Here is a 21,034-nt window from a genome sequence, read left to right as displayed (position 1 = left end):
AGGGCTGGAGCTCTGGACTGTAAAAGATGAGTTGTGAGAGAAGGGATCTGGGTCTGGATTGGGGGGCTGAAAAGGAAGACAGGTGTGATAAGGAGACTGGGGCTAGAACTGAGGGTTGGAACAGCAGGTATGAGAAGGGGGTTAGGGTTGGGGGCTATAAAAAGGGAATGTGTGAGAGAAGGGAGCTGGGAATGAAAATAGGGGGAGATGGGAGAAGGAGGCTACAAAAGGGGACATGTGAGAAAAAGGGACTGAAGATAGGAGCTGGAAGAATAAGTGAAGATTGATGGGGAAAGGGGGAATGGAGAGGGAGTTCTGTGGAGGTGAAGGACAGAGAAATGGGACAGATTTTTAAGTTGGTGAAAAAAGGTGGAAATAGGGAAGGTAAAAGGGGAAATGGGAACCTGAATATGGGGTAAGACATAAGAAGGATAGCCGTACTGGATCAGACTAATCTATTCTAGTACCTATTAATGTAATGGGCTTAAACACTAGTACAAAATATATTCCCCCCCTCCCTTCCACTATATCCAATCAAAAAATAGTGCAAAATATATTCCCCCCCTCCCTCCCTGGATGTGTGTGCAAATCAAATAGAAAATAAAATAAAGGCATTATCCAGCTAATCAGAGTTAACATAATTCGTTAATGGACCCCACCTTTTTAAAAATAATTTATTATGACCTAAAATATCTGAATTCAATTTTTCATATCTATAACATAAACATAAAGTTTCCCACCAAAAGGCAAAATTAAGCCTGTCCCAGTTTTTCCAATTCTTGATAATCATTTGCATGGCAATCCCTGTCATAATGATAAGGAGTCTGCTTTTATATCTATCTAATTGAGGTTTAGGTGTCAACAATGTCCCACAGAGTACCACATCATAGGACAACGGAATCAATGTTCCCAATATCAAATTAATTTGTCCCCATATTGATTTCCAAAAGTTGGACAAGTTCATGCTAAGCTGGTGAGACTGGATTCATTTGGAGCACTGGTCTTGACCTAGGGGCTGCCGCGTGAGCGGACTGCTGGACAGGATGGACCACTGGTCTGACTCAGCAGCGGCAATTCTTACGTTCTTATTTTTTGGGTGAGCACTACATTTGGCTATGCATAACAAAAAAATCAAAGGGAAATTCAAAGTGAAGATCAATGATCTCTAGACAGTATTAATCTTACTGGACTGTAAAAAAGTGTTTCTATGAAGAGCAAAATGTGATTGTGCCTTTTGTTTCCTTTTTATTGTTTTAACAAACATATTTATTTCTGAGGGCACAGAATCTATGTATTCCCGGACTTTTGCTTAGTACAGCAATGTTTCTTTGATACCTGTATAAAAGGGATAGTTATTAAGATGTGTGGGACCAGACAAATTGCACCCAAGAGTGCTCAGAGAACTGTGCGATGTCCTGGCGGAACCATTAGCCCTGCTCTTCAATCTCTCCCTACGTACGGGGAGAGTCCCCCTGGACTGGAAAACAGCTAACGTCGTTCCTCTGCACAGAAAGGGTTGCAGAGCAGAGGCTGCGAATTACAGACCAGTGAGCCTCACATCGATAGTGTGTAAACTCATGGAAACACTACTTAAACGTAAAACAGACACAATCTTGGATGAGGGGAATCTAAGGGATCCCAGCCAACATGGATTCACTAAGGGTAGGTCATGCCAATCCAATCTCATCAGCTTCTTTGATTGGGTAACAGGAAAGCTGGACTTGGGAGAGTCTCTGGACATAGTGTACTTGGATTTCAGCAAGGCTTTTGACAGTGTACCACACCGCAGGCTATTAAGCAAGATGAAATCGATGGGGTTAGGTGAGACACTAACTGCATGGGTCACTGACTGGCTGAGTGGGAGACTTCAGAGGGTGGTGGTCAACGGCACTCTCTCTGAGACATCGGAGGTGACCAGCGGAGTGCCACAGGGCTCTGTCCTGGGTCCTCTACTTTTTAACATATTCATAAGGGACTTGATCCGAGGGCTTCAGGGTAAAGTAACGTTATTCGCCGATGACGCCAAGCTATGTAATATAGTAAGTGAAAGCAATTTGCAGGATAGTATGACGCAGGACCTACTTATGTTGGAAAGCTGGTCCTCGACATGGCAGCTTGGCTTCAATGCTAAGAAATGTAAGGTCATGCACCTCGGTAGCAGAAATCCTTGCAGAACTTACACCTTAAATGGAGAAACATTAGCTAGGGCTTCAGTGGAACGAGATTTAGGAGTAATTATCAGTGCAGACATGAAGGTTGCCAAACAGGTAGAGAAAGCCTCATCCAAGGCTAGGCAAATGATGGGATGTACCAATAGAAGTTTCGTCAGCCGGAAACCTGAAGTCATAATGCCACTGTACAGAACCATGGTGAGACTTCACCTGGAATACTGTGTGCAATTCTGGAGGCCACATTATCGTAAAGACGTGCTTAGAGTCGAGTCGGTTCAGCAGATGGCCACTAGGATGATCTTGGGGCTCAAGAGTCTCTCATATGAAGAGAGACTGAACAAATTGCAGCTCTACACCCTAGAGGAGCGCAGGGAAAGGGGGGACACGATTGAGACATTTAAATACATCACGGGGAGTATCGAGGTGGAGGATGACATCTTCTTTCTCAAAGGACCCTCTACCACAAGAGGGCATCTGCTCAAACTCAGAGGAGGGAAATTTGGTGGGGACACCAGGAAGTATTTCTTCTCGGAAAGAGTGGTGGATCACTGGAATGGGCTTCCAGTGCAGGTGGTCGAGGCCACCAGCGTGCTCAACTTTAAGAATAAATGGGACATCTACATGGGATCCCTACGAAGGTCGGGTTAAAGGAACTGGGTCATTTGCACTCAGACTTAATGGGGTGGGTCAGTAGAGTGGGCATACTTGATGGGCTATAGCCCTTTTCTACCGTCATCTTTCTATGTTTCTATGTTAATGTAAATTAAAAGGCAATAACAAGCATTATATTACCACAAAATGCATTAATTTAAGTTACTACAGGAGGTAAAGTAATAGTTTACAGTTTATTTATTTACTGTTCACTTTTTGCAAAACAGATCACAAAATCACATGCATAGAATACATAACATCCATACAAAATCAGACCACAAACAAATATATCCTTTTCTCCACCACTATATCCATTATTTCACTGTAGCATAAAACAATTTTTCAACACCTGAACTTCATTTTGCAAAACAGATGCCTTTTTACCAATCTTTTAAAAATCTTCACATCTCCTTGCTGCTTTATATAAATCAGGAGCCTATTCCATTCTATGGGGCCTACACATGAGAAAACACTTGCTCTAGTTGTCTGTAGTCTTATTTCCTTCCTTATTAGTATATATAAATCACAATGTCCCACAGAGTATAACCTTTGAAGGGGAGCATAATGTAAAATACTATCAATCAATTATTTTAGCTCTTGCTGATGAATACTCAGATAAGCATACAAATATACATATAACACCTCATTGCTATGTAAATCAAATAAAGCAACAATGAATTTTGCAAGCTGTGTTATTCCTGGAAAGATCACACCAGCTAAAAGGCAAGGAGAAATTAGGTTCTTACCGGCTAATTTTCTTTCTTTAGGTCTCTTCAGACCGGCACAGAAACCGATGGGTAATAGCTCACCATGACCAGCAGCAGGTGGAGACTGAGACACAAACTTATGGCTGTAGTACAAGTGGGCTGTGCAGTCCCAAATACAATCAGTCTGATGAATAGCCAAGCAGAACTAATTTAAACTAAGCGAAAATACTCCCAGAAGGAGAACAGGAACTAACATAGAGAAATACTGTTGGATATTGAATAGAATTAGAATCTTTAAAAAGAAGCTGCCTGACCTCGAGTGGAATGCGCTTTGAGAAAGTCCAGAACAGGCATCTTCTAAAGGAGGTATGCAGAAGCGATAGCCTCCTTGATCCAGCACGCAATGGTAGCCTTAGACACACATCCCCCTTACAAGGACCCTAAGAGGACAAAAAGATGATCCAATTTCTGGAACTCCTGGGTCCGCTGAACATCAGAGCGAAGACCCAACAGACATCCAACTTGCACAACTGACTCTGCTGCAAAGAACCATTCTGACTACCCAAGACTGGGAGGACCACAGACTGGTTGACATGAAAAAGCAAGACCACCTTTGGCAGAAAAGAAGGAACCGGCCACAGCACAACCCACTCCCTAGAGAACTCTAAGAAGGGAGGCCTACAAGAGAAAGCCTGCAGCTCATAAACGCGTATTGGTGTAAGGTCTTTTAATGTGCAGGAGCCCAGAGGCTCAAAAGGAGGGCGCACTAGCATGGAAAGTACCAGGTTGAGATCCCAGGCTGGAACTGAAGGTCGCACTGGAGGTCAAAGCAATTTAGGCACCCACAAAAAACAAATCACATCTGGAGAAGAGGCCAAACGCAAACCATGCTACAAACCACGAAAAGTAGACAAAGCTGCAAGCTGAATCCAGAGGGAATACCAGGCAAGGCCCCTGTCCAGGCCATCCTGCAAGAACTCCAAGGCAAAGAGGTGTGAAGGGGCACCACGCCACACATGAAACAACACTCCTCAAAGATATGCCCAACTCGCACATAAGCCCAAGAGGTGGAAAGACTCTGGGAACCTAAGAGGGTGGAGATCACTCTATCTAAGTAACCTTTCTTACTTAGGCGTTCACTTTCAAGAGCCAAGTCGTAAGACAAAAGGGACCATGCATCAGAAGGTCGGGTGAGAGGGGCAATGGAAGAGGATCTGCCATGAGAAGCCGAACCAGATCTGCATACCATGGATGCCTGGGCCAGTCTGGAGCTACCAAGATCACGCAGCTGAGGTAATGAGCTAAGAAAGACTCTGCCCACCAGCGGCCACAGGGTAAAAATATACAGGAGGCCGTCCGTCGACCAAGGCTGCACCAGAGTTTCAAGTTTATTAAGATTTGTTATTTATGCAAGTTGGGTTCGATGGGACTGGGTGAAACATTAACCGCATGGGTTAGGGACTGGCTTAGAGGTAGACTTCAGCGGGTAGTGGTAAACGGTACCCTCTCCGATACGACGGAGGTGATCAGCGGAGTGCCGCAGGGCTCGGTCTTGGGCCCGATCCTATTTAACATCTTCGTAAGAGACTTGGCTGAGGGGCTTCGAGGTAAAATTACATTATTCGCCGATGACGCCAAACTATGCAACATAGTAGGCAACCGCATAACAGATGAAAGCACAGTGCCCGACAAAAGCTCAATGCCCGACAGTATGACGCAGGACCTACTCCTACTGGAGCATTGGTCAAAGACTTGGCAACTAAGTTTCAATGCCAAAAAATGCAAGGTCATGCACCTTGGCGGCAAAAATCCATGGACTTACACCCTAAATGGTGAGATCCTAGCAAGGACTGTAGCAGAACGCGACTTGGGGGTGATCATTAGCGAAGACATGAAGACTGCCAATCAAGTAGAGAAAGCTTCATCCAGGGCTAGACAAATCATATCCGTAGAAGTTTTGTCAGCCGTAAGCCCGAGGTCATAATGCCATTGTACAGATCCATGGTGAGACCCCCATCTGGAATACTGTGTACAATTCTGGAGGCCGCATTATCAAAAAGATGTGTGGCGAGTTGAGTCGGTTCAGTGAATGGCCACCAGGATGGTCTCAGGTCTCAAGGATCTCCCGTATGAGGAACGACTGGGTAAGTTGCAGCTGTACTCACTCGAGGAACGCAGAGAGAGGGGAGACATGATCGAGACGTTCAAATATGTCACAGGCCATATCGAGGTGGAAGAGGATCTCTTTTTCCTTAAAGGACCCATGGTAACAAGAAGGCATCCGTTGAAAATCAGGGGTGGGAAATGTCATGGCGACACCAAAAAATATTTCTTCACCGAAAGGGGGTTGATCGCTGGAATAATCTTCCACAACAGGTAATTGAGGCCAGCAGCATGCCAGATTTTATTAAAAGATGGGATTCGCATGTGGATCTCTTCATGGAGGTAGTTAGGGGGTGGGCCATTAGTATGGGCAGACTAGATGGGCCGTGGTCCTTTTCTGCCGTCATGTTTCTATGTAATATCATATATAATTCAATGCGTATAACAATTTAAAAAAATAAATAAATAAAATAAAGGGGGAAGACAAAACAAGACATTGTAAACAAATTATTTACGTTCTAATACAAACAGGTACAAAAGGCAAGGGGAATGAACTACAATCTTTAAAGAAAGAAAAAGAAACATTTATGGAAAAACACATAAAGGTGGGAGCATATAACCAGAATATAAAGTGAAATAAAGAATAATTTGGTGACCTACTCATAAGACTCATTAAAGACTAAAGATTTAGTGCTTGGTAAGTTATGGTTTCTATGTTTTGAAAGCGTCCTTGTACAGAAAGCTTTTTAAGGAGCGCTTGAATTTTTCTAAAGAAGGTTCATTACGTAAATATAGTGGTAAATTGTTCCAAAGCTGGGATGCATCTTGATCCAACCCCTTGGCCTGAACATCCCTGTGCTGACTGAAGAACCGGGGCGCACAATCAACTCGAAGGCTGTGGGCCTGAGACACCACTCTCCAGGATCTAGCATGTGACGACTGAGAAAGTCCATCTGGACATTCTCCACTCCCGCAATGTGGGAAGCCGAGATGTCCAGAAGATGAGTCTTTGCCTAGGACATGAGCAGAGAAGCCTCCTGCGCCAGACAATTCTTGATTCACCCCCTGACGATTGACGTAAGCCACCGTCATGGCATTGTCAGAGAGAACCCGAACCGACTTGCCCATCAGCAACCTCTGAAACGCTAGCAATGCCAACCGAATGGCTCTGGTCTACAGAATATTGATTGACCAGGACACATCCTCTGGAGACCAGCTGCTCTGAGCCGAGCAACTGAGACACTGAGTTTCCCAACTGAGGAGACTGTCCACTGAGGCTGATCCAGATTCACTCACAACACCAGATTGGAAAACTGTAGCCACCAGCGGAGGCTGTAATGAACTTACCCCTGAAGAGGAACAGGAGAGTCCAGATCATGTATCTGAGGTGACCACCGCTGGAGAAGAGCATATTGAAGTGGACGCATGCAACCCCAGGTCCTGCAGAAAATCCTGTGCCCGAGGACACCAACAACCCATCAGAAGGTGAACCTGAAATTTGTACACTCGGGCCTCTGGAAGGAAGACTCTCTCCAAGCTGATGTCGAAGAACACCCCAAGATACTCCAGGTGCTGACAGGGTCAACCGGCTCTTGGATAAGTTGACCACCCACCTCAGCAACTGCAGGAGCTCCACAACCCAAGTCGTAACCCAGGAGCTCTTCTGAAAGGACTTGCTCGGATCAATCTGTTGTCCAGCTAGGGATGAACCAGAATGCCCTCCTTGCATAAGGCCGCCACCACCACCTCCATAATTTTGGTGAAAGTCCCCAGAGCCGTGGCCAGACCAAACGGAAGTACACAAAACTGATAGTGCTTTCCTAAAATCGCAAAGCAAAAGAAATACTAATGGGAGGCCCGAATTGAAACATGCAGGTAGTCCTCCATCAGATCCAGAGAAATCAGGAATTCCCCAGGCTGCACTGCCAGAATGACAGATCTCAGGGTCTCCATACGAAAAGATGGCTCCCAGAGCGCCCTGCTGACCCCCTTCAGATCTAAAATGGGCCGAAAAGACCCCTCTTTCTTGGGCTCCACGAAGTAAATGGAATACCTGCCGGTGCAAAACTCCCAAACAGGCACTAGAACCACCGCTTTGAGGTCGAGCAATCTTTGTAATGTTTGATGAAATGACCACTTCTTCCAAGCTGTCTGACAAGGAGAAGAGAGGAAACAATCTGGCAAGGGCAGGTAAAACTTTAGAGCATATCCGTCCAGAATCACCTCCAGGACCCACTGATCCTTGTGATCTTGACCCACCCCTGATAAAACTTCTGCAACTGTGTGCCTACCGGCATCAGGGAAAGAGCCCTTCAGACCAGCACTGCCTCAGGACTTTTATTATTTTTTCCATATAACTTTAATTAACAATTGAACAGACTCCATTGGCTCTCAAAGCTATATGCCTTGCCGGTATCGGTGGCAAGGCTTACAGCTAAGGCACCTCTACATCAAAAATTTGGGGAGGTGGGAGAAATAGGGAGAGGGACTCAACTCGTCGAGCGTGGCACCCCCAAGGTTGGATGGACCCCGAAAGGGTTCTCCAAGCTCAATACAGCAGCACAAACGGGGACAAGAAGGCCAATTTAAACAAAATCCAACAGCCCTACAGTAAACCAGGCAAACCTGCACAGGCTTACCACCTCCACCTGCTGGAGACTGAGAGCAGACTGATAGTACTTGGGACTGCACAGTCCACTTGTACTACAGTCAAAAGTTTGTGTCTCAGTCTCCACCTGCTGGTCATGGTGAGCTATTACCCTTCAGTTTCTATGCCAGCCTGGAGAGACGATAAAGAACATTATTTTTTCTAGATGAGAGAACTGGGCCACTTCTTAAAGGGCAAGGCATGTTCCCCCCTAACCAAAATACCACCCCTCCCAAGCAGGTATATCCCTATATACCAAAGCCCCCCACTTTACCATAGGCCTCTTCCCTCTCTCCATGCCTACTTGGTGAAATTCCCAGTAGCTTGTTTCCCTAGTGGTAGTCTCGCAGTACTATTAGGTAGTTTCTTACCTGATCTGTACTTGCTGAGGAGACAGAACATTCTAAATTGATCAGATGAAAATGACTTTAAAAAATCCTAATGAGAAAAAATGGTTGTACATGTTATACTCTATTGATAAACCATTTTTTGACAATAACTCTAATTCTTGGCAGGTTTTGCAATATTTTGGAAATTATAAATGCCAGACTTATTTAACCAATATCTAACTTTTCTGAATACTTTGCTTTAAAAAATTGACTTAAGCTTACAATGTAAAGGAGACAGCACAAATCTGAATAAACTGCTTCTTTGAATTTTTGTTGATAGATTTTATAATAATACTTCAGATTTGTAGAGAGACCATAAATGTGTGCAAATTGTATGCATGAAAAATTGATTGACACCAGGCTTTCATAGAACTGTAACAAATGTGTAACCCACTGGGTTGTAACAAATTATATACCCACCATCTTGAAACTTGACTTGTTTTCACATGGTGTAATAATAGTCATAAAATATTTGGATTACTGTAATTCTCTTTTCTCCCTATCTGTCCCACCAGGCTCACAATCTAATGTTAGATTTATTGATGAAAGGAATAGCATGATAATTCGGACATTAGGAGTAAAGGACACCCAGGCACATCACACCAGTGAATATCTTCAGAAGCTAGTGGAAGATATTTTAGAAGATTTTGAAATTAAAAAGGAACAAGTCCTACGTATTGTAACAGATAATGCTTCAAATATGTTACGCTCAATTGAGAAAATACTTGATGAAGTTGATGAAGAAACCACACAAGTATTAGAAGATTCCTGGAAATGACCCACAAATGGCACAAAAAGATGAACATTCAATCACAAATGACATCCCAGCCCCGAGACCACAGTAGCCAGCTCCCACATTGGTCCAATAAAACCCCCAGTCCCAAATCCTGATCCAAGATTTTCTATCCCTTAAAGAACTGTTTCAAAAAGATTTTTATAAATATATTCATAAAAAGCTCTAAAAGCTTTTCAAACAGTACTCAACTCATAGCATGTTTCACCTCATGCTTTTAAGAATATTCCCCCCCCCTAAAATAAAAAAATTATAACACACATTTGCTTATCAAGGTGCTAAAATTTGGAATTGTTTACCTTAGTATAAGACAACTAGATTCTTATTTAGCTGTTTGTAAAGTTCTTAAAACATATTTGTTTGTAATTAGTTATAGATAGTTTGAGAGCCTGAATGTATAATCTAATTTTTATAGCTGTGTAATTCCCCTTGCTCTAGGGGTTTTCTCTTTTTGTAATCTATACTAAATTAAATTGAATGAGTGGCATATAGATGCTTAATTCATTCACTATACAGTATATAAAACTTCAAAATGTGAAGATTTACAAACTAGTTCATTTACCTTAATCGTTATGTAATTTTTCAATGATTTTGACATTTTTTCATTTCCTTTAAGGTGCAGATGACCTGAAATAAAAATTGAAATGGACAAAATTTTAAGTTTTAGTAAAAAGCACAAAAACAAACATGCTTTGAGAGCTCTACTTATTTACACCTCATAGGCGAAAATAACTTCTTTTTTAAACTATTCTGTACAAACAAGTCACAGCTGATATTGTCAGTTTGTTTTGCTCTTGGTAGTATAGTAGTATAGCTTTTCACTTTCTAAATAAAGAGACAATCAACCTTTTAAAAAGCAGGAACCCATCTAATGCAGGGAGTGAGCTATTCTAATACAGCAGCTATGCATGTAAGTCTTCTTACAGAATGCTAGCTTAAGTTGGCACACTCACTCACACTGGGAATACGGCAAGACTAACATGTGCACCTTATAGCATTCTATAAGTTGCACGCATATATATTAGACTCACTTTTACACCTCCGCTGTGAATGTGTTCAAAGTTACATGCACAAATATGAGCATATACCCAACTTGCACATGTAATTTAATTAACAAGCCAATTATTTATTTATTTCTTCAACTTTCTATACCTTTCTCCCAAGGGAGCTCAGAATGGTTTACATTAATTTATTCAGGTACTCAAACATTTTTCCCTGTCTGTCCCAGCAGGATCACAATCTATCTAAATGTACCTGGGGCAAATGGAGGGATTAAGTGACTTGCCCAGGGTCACAAGGAGCAGCGTGGGTTTGAACTCCCAACCTCAGGGGGCTGAGGCTGTAGCTTTAACCACTGCGCCCCACTCTCCTGCTGCTGATAATTGGACGCTGATCATTATAGGTGCTAACTGGCATTAAAATCTGCATGCGCATCTTTAGGCACTGGGATCTATGAGCAAAATTTACACACAGATCTCGAAAGGGACTGCAGCCAAAGGAGGGGCATCAATGGAATTTATGTGCAGTTTTATAGTATTATGGGAGATCCATGCCTAATTGTATCAGGTTTTACTTGATGTGGATCCTGGCACCAGACACTATTCCATAAACAATGCCCGACTCTGAGTGCCATTTATAAAATAATACTTAGCGCTAATTTTAATTAGTGTCCAAACTGAGTTCTAAGTAATTTGCGTGTTTAAATTATAGAATGGTGCAGAGTACTTTGCTTGCACTTACACAAATAAGTCTACCTTCATGCACTTAAACATCTTCCAGCAACAGACTACAATTGATTCAGAATACCGCTGCGAAGTTGATCTATGGAAAGCAAATTCGACTATGTGACTCCTTTGCTTTTCTCTCTCCATTGGCTCCCGGTTTATTTTAGAATTCAGTTTAAGTGTTTATGTATTATTTTTAAGATTTTACATGGTATCTTTGCTCCTCTTGTTCCTCTGCTATGGAATGTTTATATATTTTCATATGCGATTTAAACTTTCTCTTCCTTCTAGGAAAGGAATTCAAGGAGTTAAGAATTTTAGCAGCTCTCTGGCGTTTAAATTCCCCCAATTATGGAATGAACCTCCCCTAATTCTGAGGTGTCTCAGTTCCTTCCAACTGTTCTGTAAACTTCTAAAAACTTTTTTATTCGCTAAACATTTTGAAAACTAACTCTTTTGTATTTCAGTTTACTTTATTTTTTTAATTTATTGTTGACTGCGTCAAGCTTCCTTTGGTTGAAGACCCGGTATATAAGGTTAAGTTTTAATTTAGTTTAGTTTAGCATTATACTTTCTGTACCTAAATATATAAGCCAAATGCAAGTCTACAGGCTATAGAAATGGCATACATTCAGGTACAGTAGGTAGTTGCGGTACAGTAGGTAGTTGCTGTTCCTAGAAGGCTCACAAATAAAAAAAAAAGCTAAAGTGGGATTTGAATCTAGGTCCTTTGGTGCCCAGTCCACTGCAATAACCACTGCGCTGTCCTTATGCTCTGCATGGATGTCTGTGCGGCAATGTTCAAAGAATGTTGCCATACAGATAGCCAATGTTTCTTGTTTTCCCCCATTCATAATTTGGATGTTCCAGTTTGTAAAATGGATCCTCATGCTGGACATTTCTAACGTATGGACGTCCATTTCATGTATTTTTGAATAGGAAATCTTGACATATTTTCTGTTCGAAATACATGGGAGATGAATGTCTGTTTAGGATGTTCTGATTTGGATGTCTTTATTCTGATTTAGTTGTCCTTTTGAAATTTGACCCTCCATGTGGCTTCATAATATAGGTCCCAGCCCTTTTAGCAGGGGCTGATTTGCATGTACAGTACTGCTTCCTCTGTATGCAGATGTCACACATTCACTGTGGAAATCTTGAAAATAGAACTGGATTATAGCCCTTCAGTACTGTAACTGCCCACCCTGCCCTATAGTATACAAATTTAAATGCACAAATTTACATCTGCTCTGAAAAAGGTGTAAATATGTTTAATTATGAATGTATATACATATTTTATAAAATACATGCATATTCACAACTTAAAGAATAAGTTAGCCTTTTAAACACCTTTAAGTCTTCTAAGGTCCTCTCAAAGAGAATCACTAGCTGTACCCATATCAAAAGAAATTGTTTAATGTGAAATCCATCAGTGAGCCTTCAAACAAGTAGTCCACACGCTCTAGAATTTACTCCCAAAGAAGCTATGTCTGATTTGAGACTATCTCTGCTTCAGGAAGGAGGTGAAAGTCTGGTTCTTCTTCCAAGACTTTAACACATATACATTCATTCTGTACCTGAACAGCAATGTTACTTACCATAACAGTTGTTATCCAGGGACAGCAGGCAGCTATTCTCACTAGTGGGTGATGTCATCTGACAGAGCCCCGATACGAACATCTTGCAAGCATATCTTGCTTGAAGAAACTCAGAAGTTTAGAGATGCCCGCACCGCGCATGCGCCAATGCCTTCCCGCCCGATGCTCCGGGCGTGTCTCCTCAGTTCAGGTAGCAAGCAGAGAAGCCAACCCAGGGGAGGTGGGTGGGACGTGAGAATAGCTGCCTGCTGTCCCTGGATAACAACTGTTACGGTAAGTAACATTGCTTTATCCCAGGACAAGCAGGCAGGTATTCTCACTAGTCGGTGACCTCCAAGCTAACCTCAATGGGATGGTGGGAGAGTTGGCAACTTAGGAGAATAAATTTTGTAACACTGTTTGGCCAAACTGTCCATCCCTTCTGGAGAAAGTATCCAGACAATAATGAGAGGTGAATGTATGAACCGAGTGGCAGCCTTACAAATCTCCTCAATCGGTGTCGATCTGAGGAAGGCTACAGAGGCTGCCATTGCTCTGACCTTATGGGCTGTGACCTTACAGGGAAGGGGTAATCCAGCCTGGGCATAGCAGAAAGAGATACAAGCCGCCATCCAGTTGGAGATGGTGCGCTTCGAAACAGGTCGTCCCAACTTGTTTGGATCAAAGGAGACGAAAAGTTGAGGAGCAGTTCTGTGTGGTTTGGTGCGATCCAAGTAGAAAGCCAAAGCACATTTACAGTCCAGAGTGTGCAGAGCTGATTCTCCAGGATGAGAATGAGGCTTTGGATAAAACACTGGAAGCACGATGGATTGGTTGAGATGAAATTCAGAGACCACCTTAGGTAGGAATTTCGGATGAGTGCGGAGGACCACCTTGTCATGATGGAAAACAGTGAAAGGTGGGTCTGCCACCAAGGCCTGAAGCTCACTGACCCTTCGAGCAAATGTGAGGGCCACCAGAAAAACCACTTTCCAAGTGAGAAACTTTAGTGGAGCCTTGCTCAGAGGCTCAAAAGGAGGTTTCATAAGCTGAGAAAGGACAACATTTAGATCCCAAACCACTGGAGGCAGTTTGAGAGGAGGATTGACATGAAAAAGTCCTTTCATAAATCTGGAAACCACAGGATGAGAAGAGAGAGGTTTCCCTTGTAGAGGTTGATGGAAAGCCGCAATAGCACTCAGGTGGACTCGTATAGATGTCGACTTGAGACAGGACTGAGTCAGGTGGAGAAGATAATCCAACACAGAGGATAGGTAAGCTCGCTGAGGCTCCTTAGAATGGGAAACACATCATGAAGAAAATCTAGTCCATTTCTGGGAGTAGCATTGACGAGTAGCAGGCTTCCTGGAAGCCTCCAAGACATCCCGCCTGGGAAAACTGGTGGGGAGTTATGTTGAGAGGAACCAAGCTGTCAGGTGGAGAGACTGCAGGTTGGGATGAAGTAGAGATCCCTGATGCTGAGTAAGCAGTGAAGGAAACACTGGAAGAAGGAATGGCTCCCTGCTGCTGAGTTGAAGTAGAAGGGAGAACCAAGGTTGCCTGGGCCACCGAGGAGCTATTAGAATCATGGTGGCTTGGTCTGATTTCAACTTGACCAGAGTCTTCTGAATGAGAGGAAATGGAGGAAACGCATACAGAAATCGATTCCCCCAATCCAGCAGAAAGGCATCTGCCTCGAGTCGATGAGGAGTGTAGATCCTGGAGCAAAACTGAGGCAGCTTGAAGTTGTGGGGAGCCGCAAAGAGGTCTATGTGAGGCGTCCCCCAATATGCAAATATCTGATGAAGGGGGTTGGAATGGAGAGTCCATTCGTGAGGCTGGAGGAGACGACTCAAGTTGTCTGCCAAGACATTGTCCTTCCCCTGAATGTAGACAGCCTTGAGGAAGACATTGTGGCGAACTGCCCAATCCCAGACTCTGAGAGCTTCCTGGCAGAGGGAGGCCGATCCCGTGCCCCCCTGCTTGTTCACATAATACATGGCGACCTGGTTGTCTGTACGGATGAGGACCACCATGTCATGAAGCAGATGTTGAAAAGCTTGAAGAGCATAGAAGATGGCTCTGAGCTCCAGAAGATTGATCTGATGGAGGCGGTCCGCACTGGTCCAGAATCCCTGAGTGCGAAGCCCATCCAGATGAGCCCCCCAGGCATAGGTCGAGGAATCGGTTGTGAGAACCTTCTGATGAGGAGGAGTGTGAAACAGCAAACCTCTGGATAGATTCGAAGAGGTCATCCACCAAAGTAGAGACTGCCGAAGAGCAGGAGTGACTATGATGTGTCGAGTCAACGGGTCTGACACCTGAGTCCATTGAGAAGCTAGGGTCCACTGAGGAATTCTGAGATGGAGCCTGGCAAAGGGTGTCACATGAACTGTAGAGGCCATGTGGCCCAGGAGGACCATCATGTGTCTCGCTGAGATGGACTGGCGAGAAGACACAGATTGGCAGAGACAAAGAAGAGCATCCATGCGCTGAGGAGGAAGGACTGCTCGAAGCTGAATGGTGTCCAGTACCGCCCCGATGAAGGGAAGGGACTGGGTAGGCTGCAGATGAGATTTGGGAAAATTGATCTCGAAGCCCAGATCTCGAAGCAGATCGTTGTCAAGGTCGCCGAAATGACCTTTGGAGCTGACGGGGCCTTGATGAGCCAGTCGTCGAGGTATGGAAATACCTGAAGACCCCTGTTCCGGAGTGCAGCGGCCACCACCACCAGACACTTCGTGAAGACTCTGGGAGACGAGGACAGGCCGAATGGAAGCACTCGATACTACAGATGTAGATGTCCCACCCGAAATCTGAGGAACTTGCGGGAGGCCGGATGAATGGGAATGTGAGTGTAGGCCTCCTTGAAATCCAGAGAGCATAACCAGTCGTTCTGCTCGAGGAGAGGGTAGAGAGAAGCAAGTGTCAGCATGCGAAACCTCTCTCTGACTAGGAATTTGTTGAGGGCCCTGAGGTCCAAAATGGGTCGCAGGTCGCCCGTCTTCTTCGGAACAAGGAAGTACCGGGAGTAAAACCCCTGGTTCAGTTGGTCCGTCGGGACCGGCTCCACGGCACGAAGCCGGAGCAAAGCCTGAGCTTCCTGGAGAAGAAGGGCGGTCTGAGTCAAGTTGGAAGGATACTGTCTTGGAGGGTGGTCCGGAGGGACCCGATGGAAATGAAGAGAGTACCCGTCCTTGATGATAGTAAGGACCCAGAGGTCGGTTGTTATGGCCTCCCAGCAATGATAAAAATGATGGAGGCGCCCTCCGATGGGAAAAACAGGGGGAGGCAGAACGAGGTTGGTTATGCCCTCGACGAGACAGTCAAAAAGGCTGAGTGGTCTTAGGGACAGCTGGCGACTGAGCCTTAGGCTGACCCTTCTGGGGAGGCTGACGTTTTGCCAGTTGCCTCGTAGGAGGAGTTTGCCTCGGCTGATAACGCCTCTGATAAATCAACGGCGGACGAGAAGGTCGAGACTGCTGAGGCTTAGGCTTCGGCCGAAGGATAGATTGGAAGGACTTTTCGTGGTCAGACAACTTCTTCGTGACAGTCTCGATGGATTTGTCAAAAAGATCCGCCCCAGCACACAGGACGTTCGCCAGGCGGTCCTGAAGATTCGGGTCCATATCAATGGTCCGCAACCAGGCCAACCGGCGCATCGCCACCGAGCAGGCCGCCGCTCGGGCGGAGAGCTCGAACGCATCATAGGCAGATTGCATTAACTGAAGCCGAAGTTGGGACAGCGAGGCAACCACTTCCTCAAACTCAAACCTAGCCTGGGATTCGATGTATGGTGTGAACTTCCGAAGCACAGGTAGAAAAAATTCCAAGTAGGCTGCAAAGTGGAAATTGTAATTCAGGACTCGAGACGCCATCATCGAATTCTGATAGATGCGTCGACCAAACTTATCCATGGTTCTGCCCTCGCGGCCCGGAGGCACTGAAGCATAGACCTGGCCAGGATGAGACCGCTTGAGCGAGGATTCGACCAGGAAGGACTGGTGAGAAAGCTGAGGACCCTCGAAGCCCTTATGATGCACCGTGCGGTACCGCGCATCCAATTTGCCAGGGACCGCCGGGATAGAGTAAGGAGACTCGAAGCATCGCATGAAGGTCTGGTTGAGGAGCTTGTGCAGGGGAAGCCGCAAGGACTCTGCCGGAGGACGAGGCAAGTGCATGGTATCGAGGTACTCTTTGGAATATCGAGACCCAGCATCGAGAGTAATGTCCATGTCATCCGCCATCTGCCTGAGGAACGATGAAAAGGACAGTTGGTCTGCCGTCGCCGGTCTTTGAGACGGACTAGAAGAAGAAGAAGCTTCAGGCTCCAGAGAGGCCTGCGAGCAACAGGGCGAGTAGAAAACCTCGGGGTCCTCGAACTACGGGCCCGGAGGAGGAGACCCAGTCGAAGCAGCATACCCCAACCGAGGCAATTTCTTCTGAGGCGAGAAGGTCGAGTGTCGAGAGGAATGCTTCGAAGAATGTCTGGATCGATGCCCCTCCCGATGCCTGGAAGGGGATCGAGCCCGTCTGTGAGAAACTGGGTCAGACGCCTCCAAAGAGCAGATTGGACTCGATGCCGTCGATCGCAGAGGCGGCAGAGTCGGAGGCTCCCCCGACGCCGCCCAGGTTTGATAGGGAGTTCGAAAGAACTCGTCCTGCTTTCTGCTATGCCCAGGACTGGGTGGCCCCGAAGGTGGACGCCACACTGAGTCATGGGGCGGAGTAATCGGTTCCAAGGGAGGCAGGTCACTAAAAGAGGCTTTCCTCGAGGGGATGGGCTCCAAGGGAGGCATATCACTAAGGGAGGCCCTCCTCGAGGAAATCGGTTCCAAAGGAGGTACAGCGCTAACAGAGGACCTCCTCGAGGACCCGGACACCGCTCGCCGCTCCTCCTCGCCGAGTAACGAGGTAGTGCGGCGAGGGGGAGGAGGAGGGGGCGCACCGCCCCTCGAAGCCGAAGCTGGAAGGTCACCCTGGATGGTGGCAATCAGCCGAGGCCCCATGGTCTGCATGAGCTCCACGAACTGAGCCTCCAGGATGGACCGCAACGAAGCCGATATGGAGGGATCCGTACCAAAAGGGGGCCCTTCCGCACGGTCTCCGCGCTCTTTGGGTGCTACGTGCTTCTGCTTGCCAGTCTTCGGCACCTTGAGCACCACCGGAGGAACTGTCGGGGTCGATACCTGCTCCGAGGAGACGGATGAAGGCACCGGCGCCGAAGCCGGGGCCGAAGCCGGTGTGAACGACGCCGGTTTCAGGAGGCCCGAAGCAGCCGGGGAGGCAGAGGGCTTCGCAGAAGGAGTCGAAGCACCTGTCGATGTCGAAGCTGCAGGATCCGATGAAGCTTCCATCTTGAACATGGACTCCCACAGCAGAAAGCGGCGCTTAAACGCTCTCGCCGTCAGAGTGGAGCAAGGCCGGCACGATTTCGGGAAGTGATCCGGTCCCAGACACTGTAAGCAGCGTCGATGAGGGTCCGTGAGCGAAATCGCGCGCTGGCACTTGCTACAGTTTTTAAAACCGGTGATCGGCCGGGACATAGGCCGGAAAAGCTCCGCCGCAAGGTCGAAGGCACGGGGCCCCAGCCACGTGGCCGACCCGGTATCGGAAGGAAAAATTTTTTTTTTTTTTTGAAAAAGAAATCAAAGAAAGAAATAAATGCACAGGAGAGCCAAAAGACGGCAAAAAAAAAGAGATTCAATGGGCGCAAACTGAAGATAGACTTCTCAGCTCCGCGGAAGAAAAAGAACTGAGGAGACACGCCCGGAGCATCGGGCGGGAAGGCACTGGCGCATGCGCGGTGTGGGCATCTCGAAACTTCTGAGTTTCTTCAAGCAAGACATGCTTGCAAGATGTCTGTATCGGGGCTCTGTCGGATGACATCACCCACTAGTGAGAATACCTGCCTGCTTGTCCTGGGATAATAGCTAGCTACACAGTTCCTTATACTTTGTTTAACCGTACAAAGGACTTGCCATAAGCTTAGCCACTTATTTATCCCAACTGACTCTGTACCATCCATCTTGTCCCCATCTACATATCTGCACTTGGCCCCTCGTCTACATGGTAAGATGTATTGTAGAAAAACATTACCACAAAAGTACAATGGAAAGAGGCAAATGAGATGTCGGATATTCAACCAGTTACTTTATTGTACAAATAATAAAAACTAAAACCAAAGTCTATATCCTAATGTTCATCTTGGATATAAAATCATATAAAGAATTCCAAAACCTGTGATGTGAAAGTAGGCTAAGAAGCCAACCAGGGGAGGTGGGTGGGTTGTGAGAATATCTGCCTGCTGTCCCTGGATAACACCTGTGCTTTATCCCAGGACACTTACTCCAATAGATAAGGATCCACAAAAGTGCTGAAAATACAATTTCTAAGTACTATACGGGAGTTCAGACTTCCACCCGAATCAAATAGTTCCAGATGGTGGTATTCTTCATTATTCCCAGTACTTATTGTTTTTTATTTCATTTTTAGCCTTATTTCCTTATCCACAATTCATTTAATAAATAGGGTATATAAATAAGTTCATAACTTAGCTTTAGTTAACAGCCAATTATCCTAAAGCTAAGTTATGAACAAGGAAATTAGGCTAAAAGACGCACGCGCTAACGCAGCTTCGTAAAAGGAGCCCTAAGTGTTTTATCCGTATTAATTGGTTGTCTTAAAATTGTTCTCGTTCGATACAGCTAAAAATCCCTGCCTTGAAGTCACATTGAGTGTCAACATTCCCAAGGACATGGTTGGGTTGAGAGAGGGAATACAGATACTGTACAGGACATCATTTACTAACAGCATGTGGTAATATCATTTTATTAGTGTGGGCCTTAAGGAAGATAGAGTACACAAATTTAGTATAAAAAAAAAACCCAAAAAACAACCCCTCCACAAACTTCAAGTCTATATGATTTTTTTCCAATTAAGTACCCTCAGTAAAAGTAGGTGCAGATGTTCAATTACTTTGCATCCTCAGCAAGTGTCAAAGTTCACAAGTAAAAAATATCTGTGACTGTGTTCCAATGTCGATAATTTAAAAATCACCTACTAAAGGTTTCATAGTATCCTAAGTTTATAATCCAAGACTTTCCTATGTGTTTGCATTGGTCAAAATTCTTAACTGGCTTCTATGAAAAGGATTTTAATTAAGTTTACCCATTTGTTAATTTGCTGTTCAGGATAACCAGAATATACAAACTTATTTCTTAAAATAAATATATGCAAATATATCTCATAGTTTTTGTAGATATTCAGACCTATTGAGTACCAAGAGAACAGGGCAGAGACAAAAGCTAAGACTATTTAAAAATAAGAGTTTTTAAAAGTGAATAGCAGGAGATACCTACCTGAATGCAGGAAATAGTTTCCCCATTGCTTGCACTGATGATAAGCCTCACATTGAGCAATTTCATTTTCATGATGTGGGAAAGCAAGATCAATTCCACCTGTATGGATGTCCAATTCACTGCCAAACACCACACTGAAATATACATATTAGAGTGAGATTAACTAAAAGTTTCTTTCATGTGATCATGGCAAATATAATTTTTATATGCTACCATCAGTGGACCCAAGTTACTATGGAGCTTCCAAATGGTGGCTGCACACTGAATGGATAATTCAACAAGCAATCAAGAGATCAAGAAAAAAAAGTATATTTGAATTGCTTAGCTCTTTGGCATATCACTGTCAGAAAAAGAAAAAAGCTATAGAACTAGAAGGGGATGAGTCCACTTACAATATTTCTGCTCCCTCCAACCAACATCTCTCTCTCTCTCCACGAGTCCAATTTTTTACTCTCTGCCCTCTCCCTCTTTCCCTGACTGTGACATTTCTCCTTCCCTCCTTCCTGCTCTCCCCGTCTATCTATCCCTCAGTCCAAAACTTTCTGCCTCCTGCACACTTTCTCTCTTTCTCCTTGCCCCTTCCCTCAAGTGTGACATCCCTCCTTCTCACTCCCAGTCCATCTCTCCCCAACCTCACTCAACATGTTCTCTCCCCATGACCCATTTCTCCCTCTCCTCCACACCATGTCTATTTCTCCCTTTCTCATCACTCTCATTCATCCTGCAACAATTTTCTTTCCTTCCTTCCCTCTCCCCAACCCCACTTACAACTAATATGCTCTCTCCCCATGCACCATCTCACCCTCCCCACCAGCATGCAGCACCTTTCCTTTCACTCTCCTTCAAATCCAGCAGCATCTTTCCTTTCCCCTCCCCTTCTGCCAGGTCCAGCAGCACCTTTTATCCCTTCC

General features: G+C 45.1%; 1 protein-coding gene across 8 annotated transcripts in view; it reads right to left on the bottom strand.

The window, feature by feature from the left end:
- The window catches only part of CARS2 (cysteinyl-tRNA synthetase 2, mitochondrial), a 182,224-nt gene that overhangs the window by 39,485 nt on the left and 121,705 nt on the right, over positions 1-21,034 (bottom strand). For all 8 annotated transcript variants that reach the window (XM_033949063.1, XM_033949069.1, XM_033949070.1 and 5 more), the window contains 3 exons: positions 20,124-20,257; positions 10,024-10,088; positions 8,651-8,717 (listed from right to left, as the gene is read on the bottom strand). In XM_033949063.1, coding sequence (XP_033804954.1) covers positions 8,651-8,717; positions 10,024-10,088; positions 20,124-20,257 — 266 coding nt within the window. The remainder of the gene's footprint in view (positions 1-8,650; positions 8,718-10,023; positions 10,089-20,123; positions 20,258-21,034) is intronic.

The sequence above is a fragment of the Geotrypetes seraphini genome, chromosome 6 (genome assembly GCF_902459505.1).
Source record: "Geotrypetes seraphini chromosome 6, aGeoSer1.1, whole genome shotgun sequence".
NCBI lineage: Eukaryota > Metazoa > Chordata > Amphibia > Gymnophiona > Dermophiidae > Geotrypetes > Geotrypetes seraphini.
Note: the sequence above shows the minus strand (reverse complement) of the source record. Positions and strands in the feature narration are given on the sequence as shown.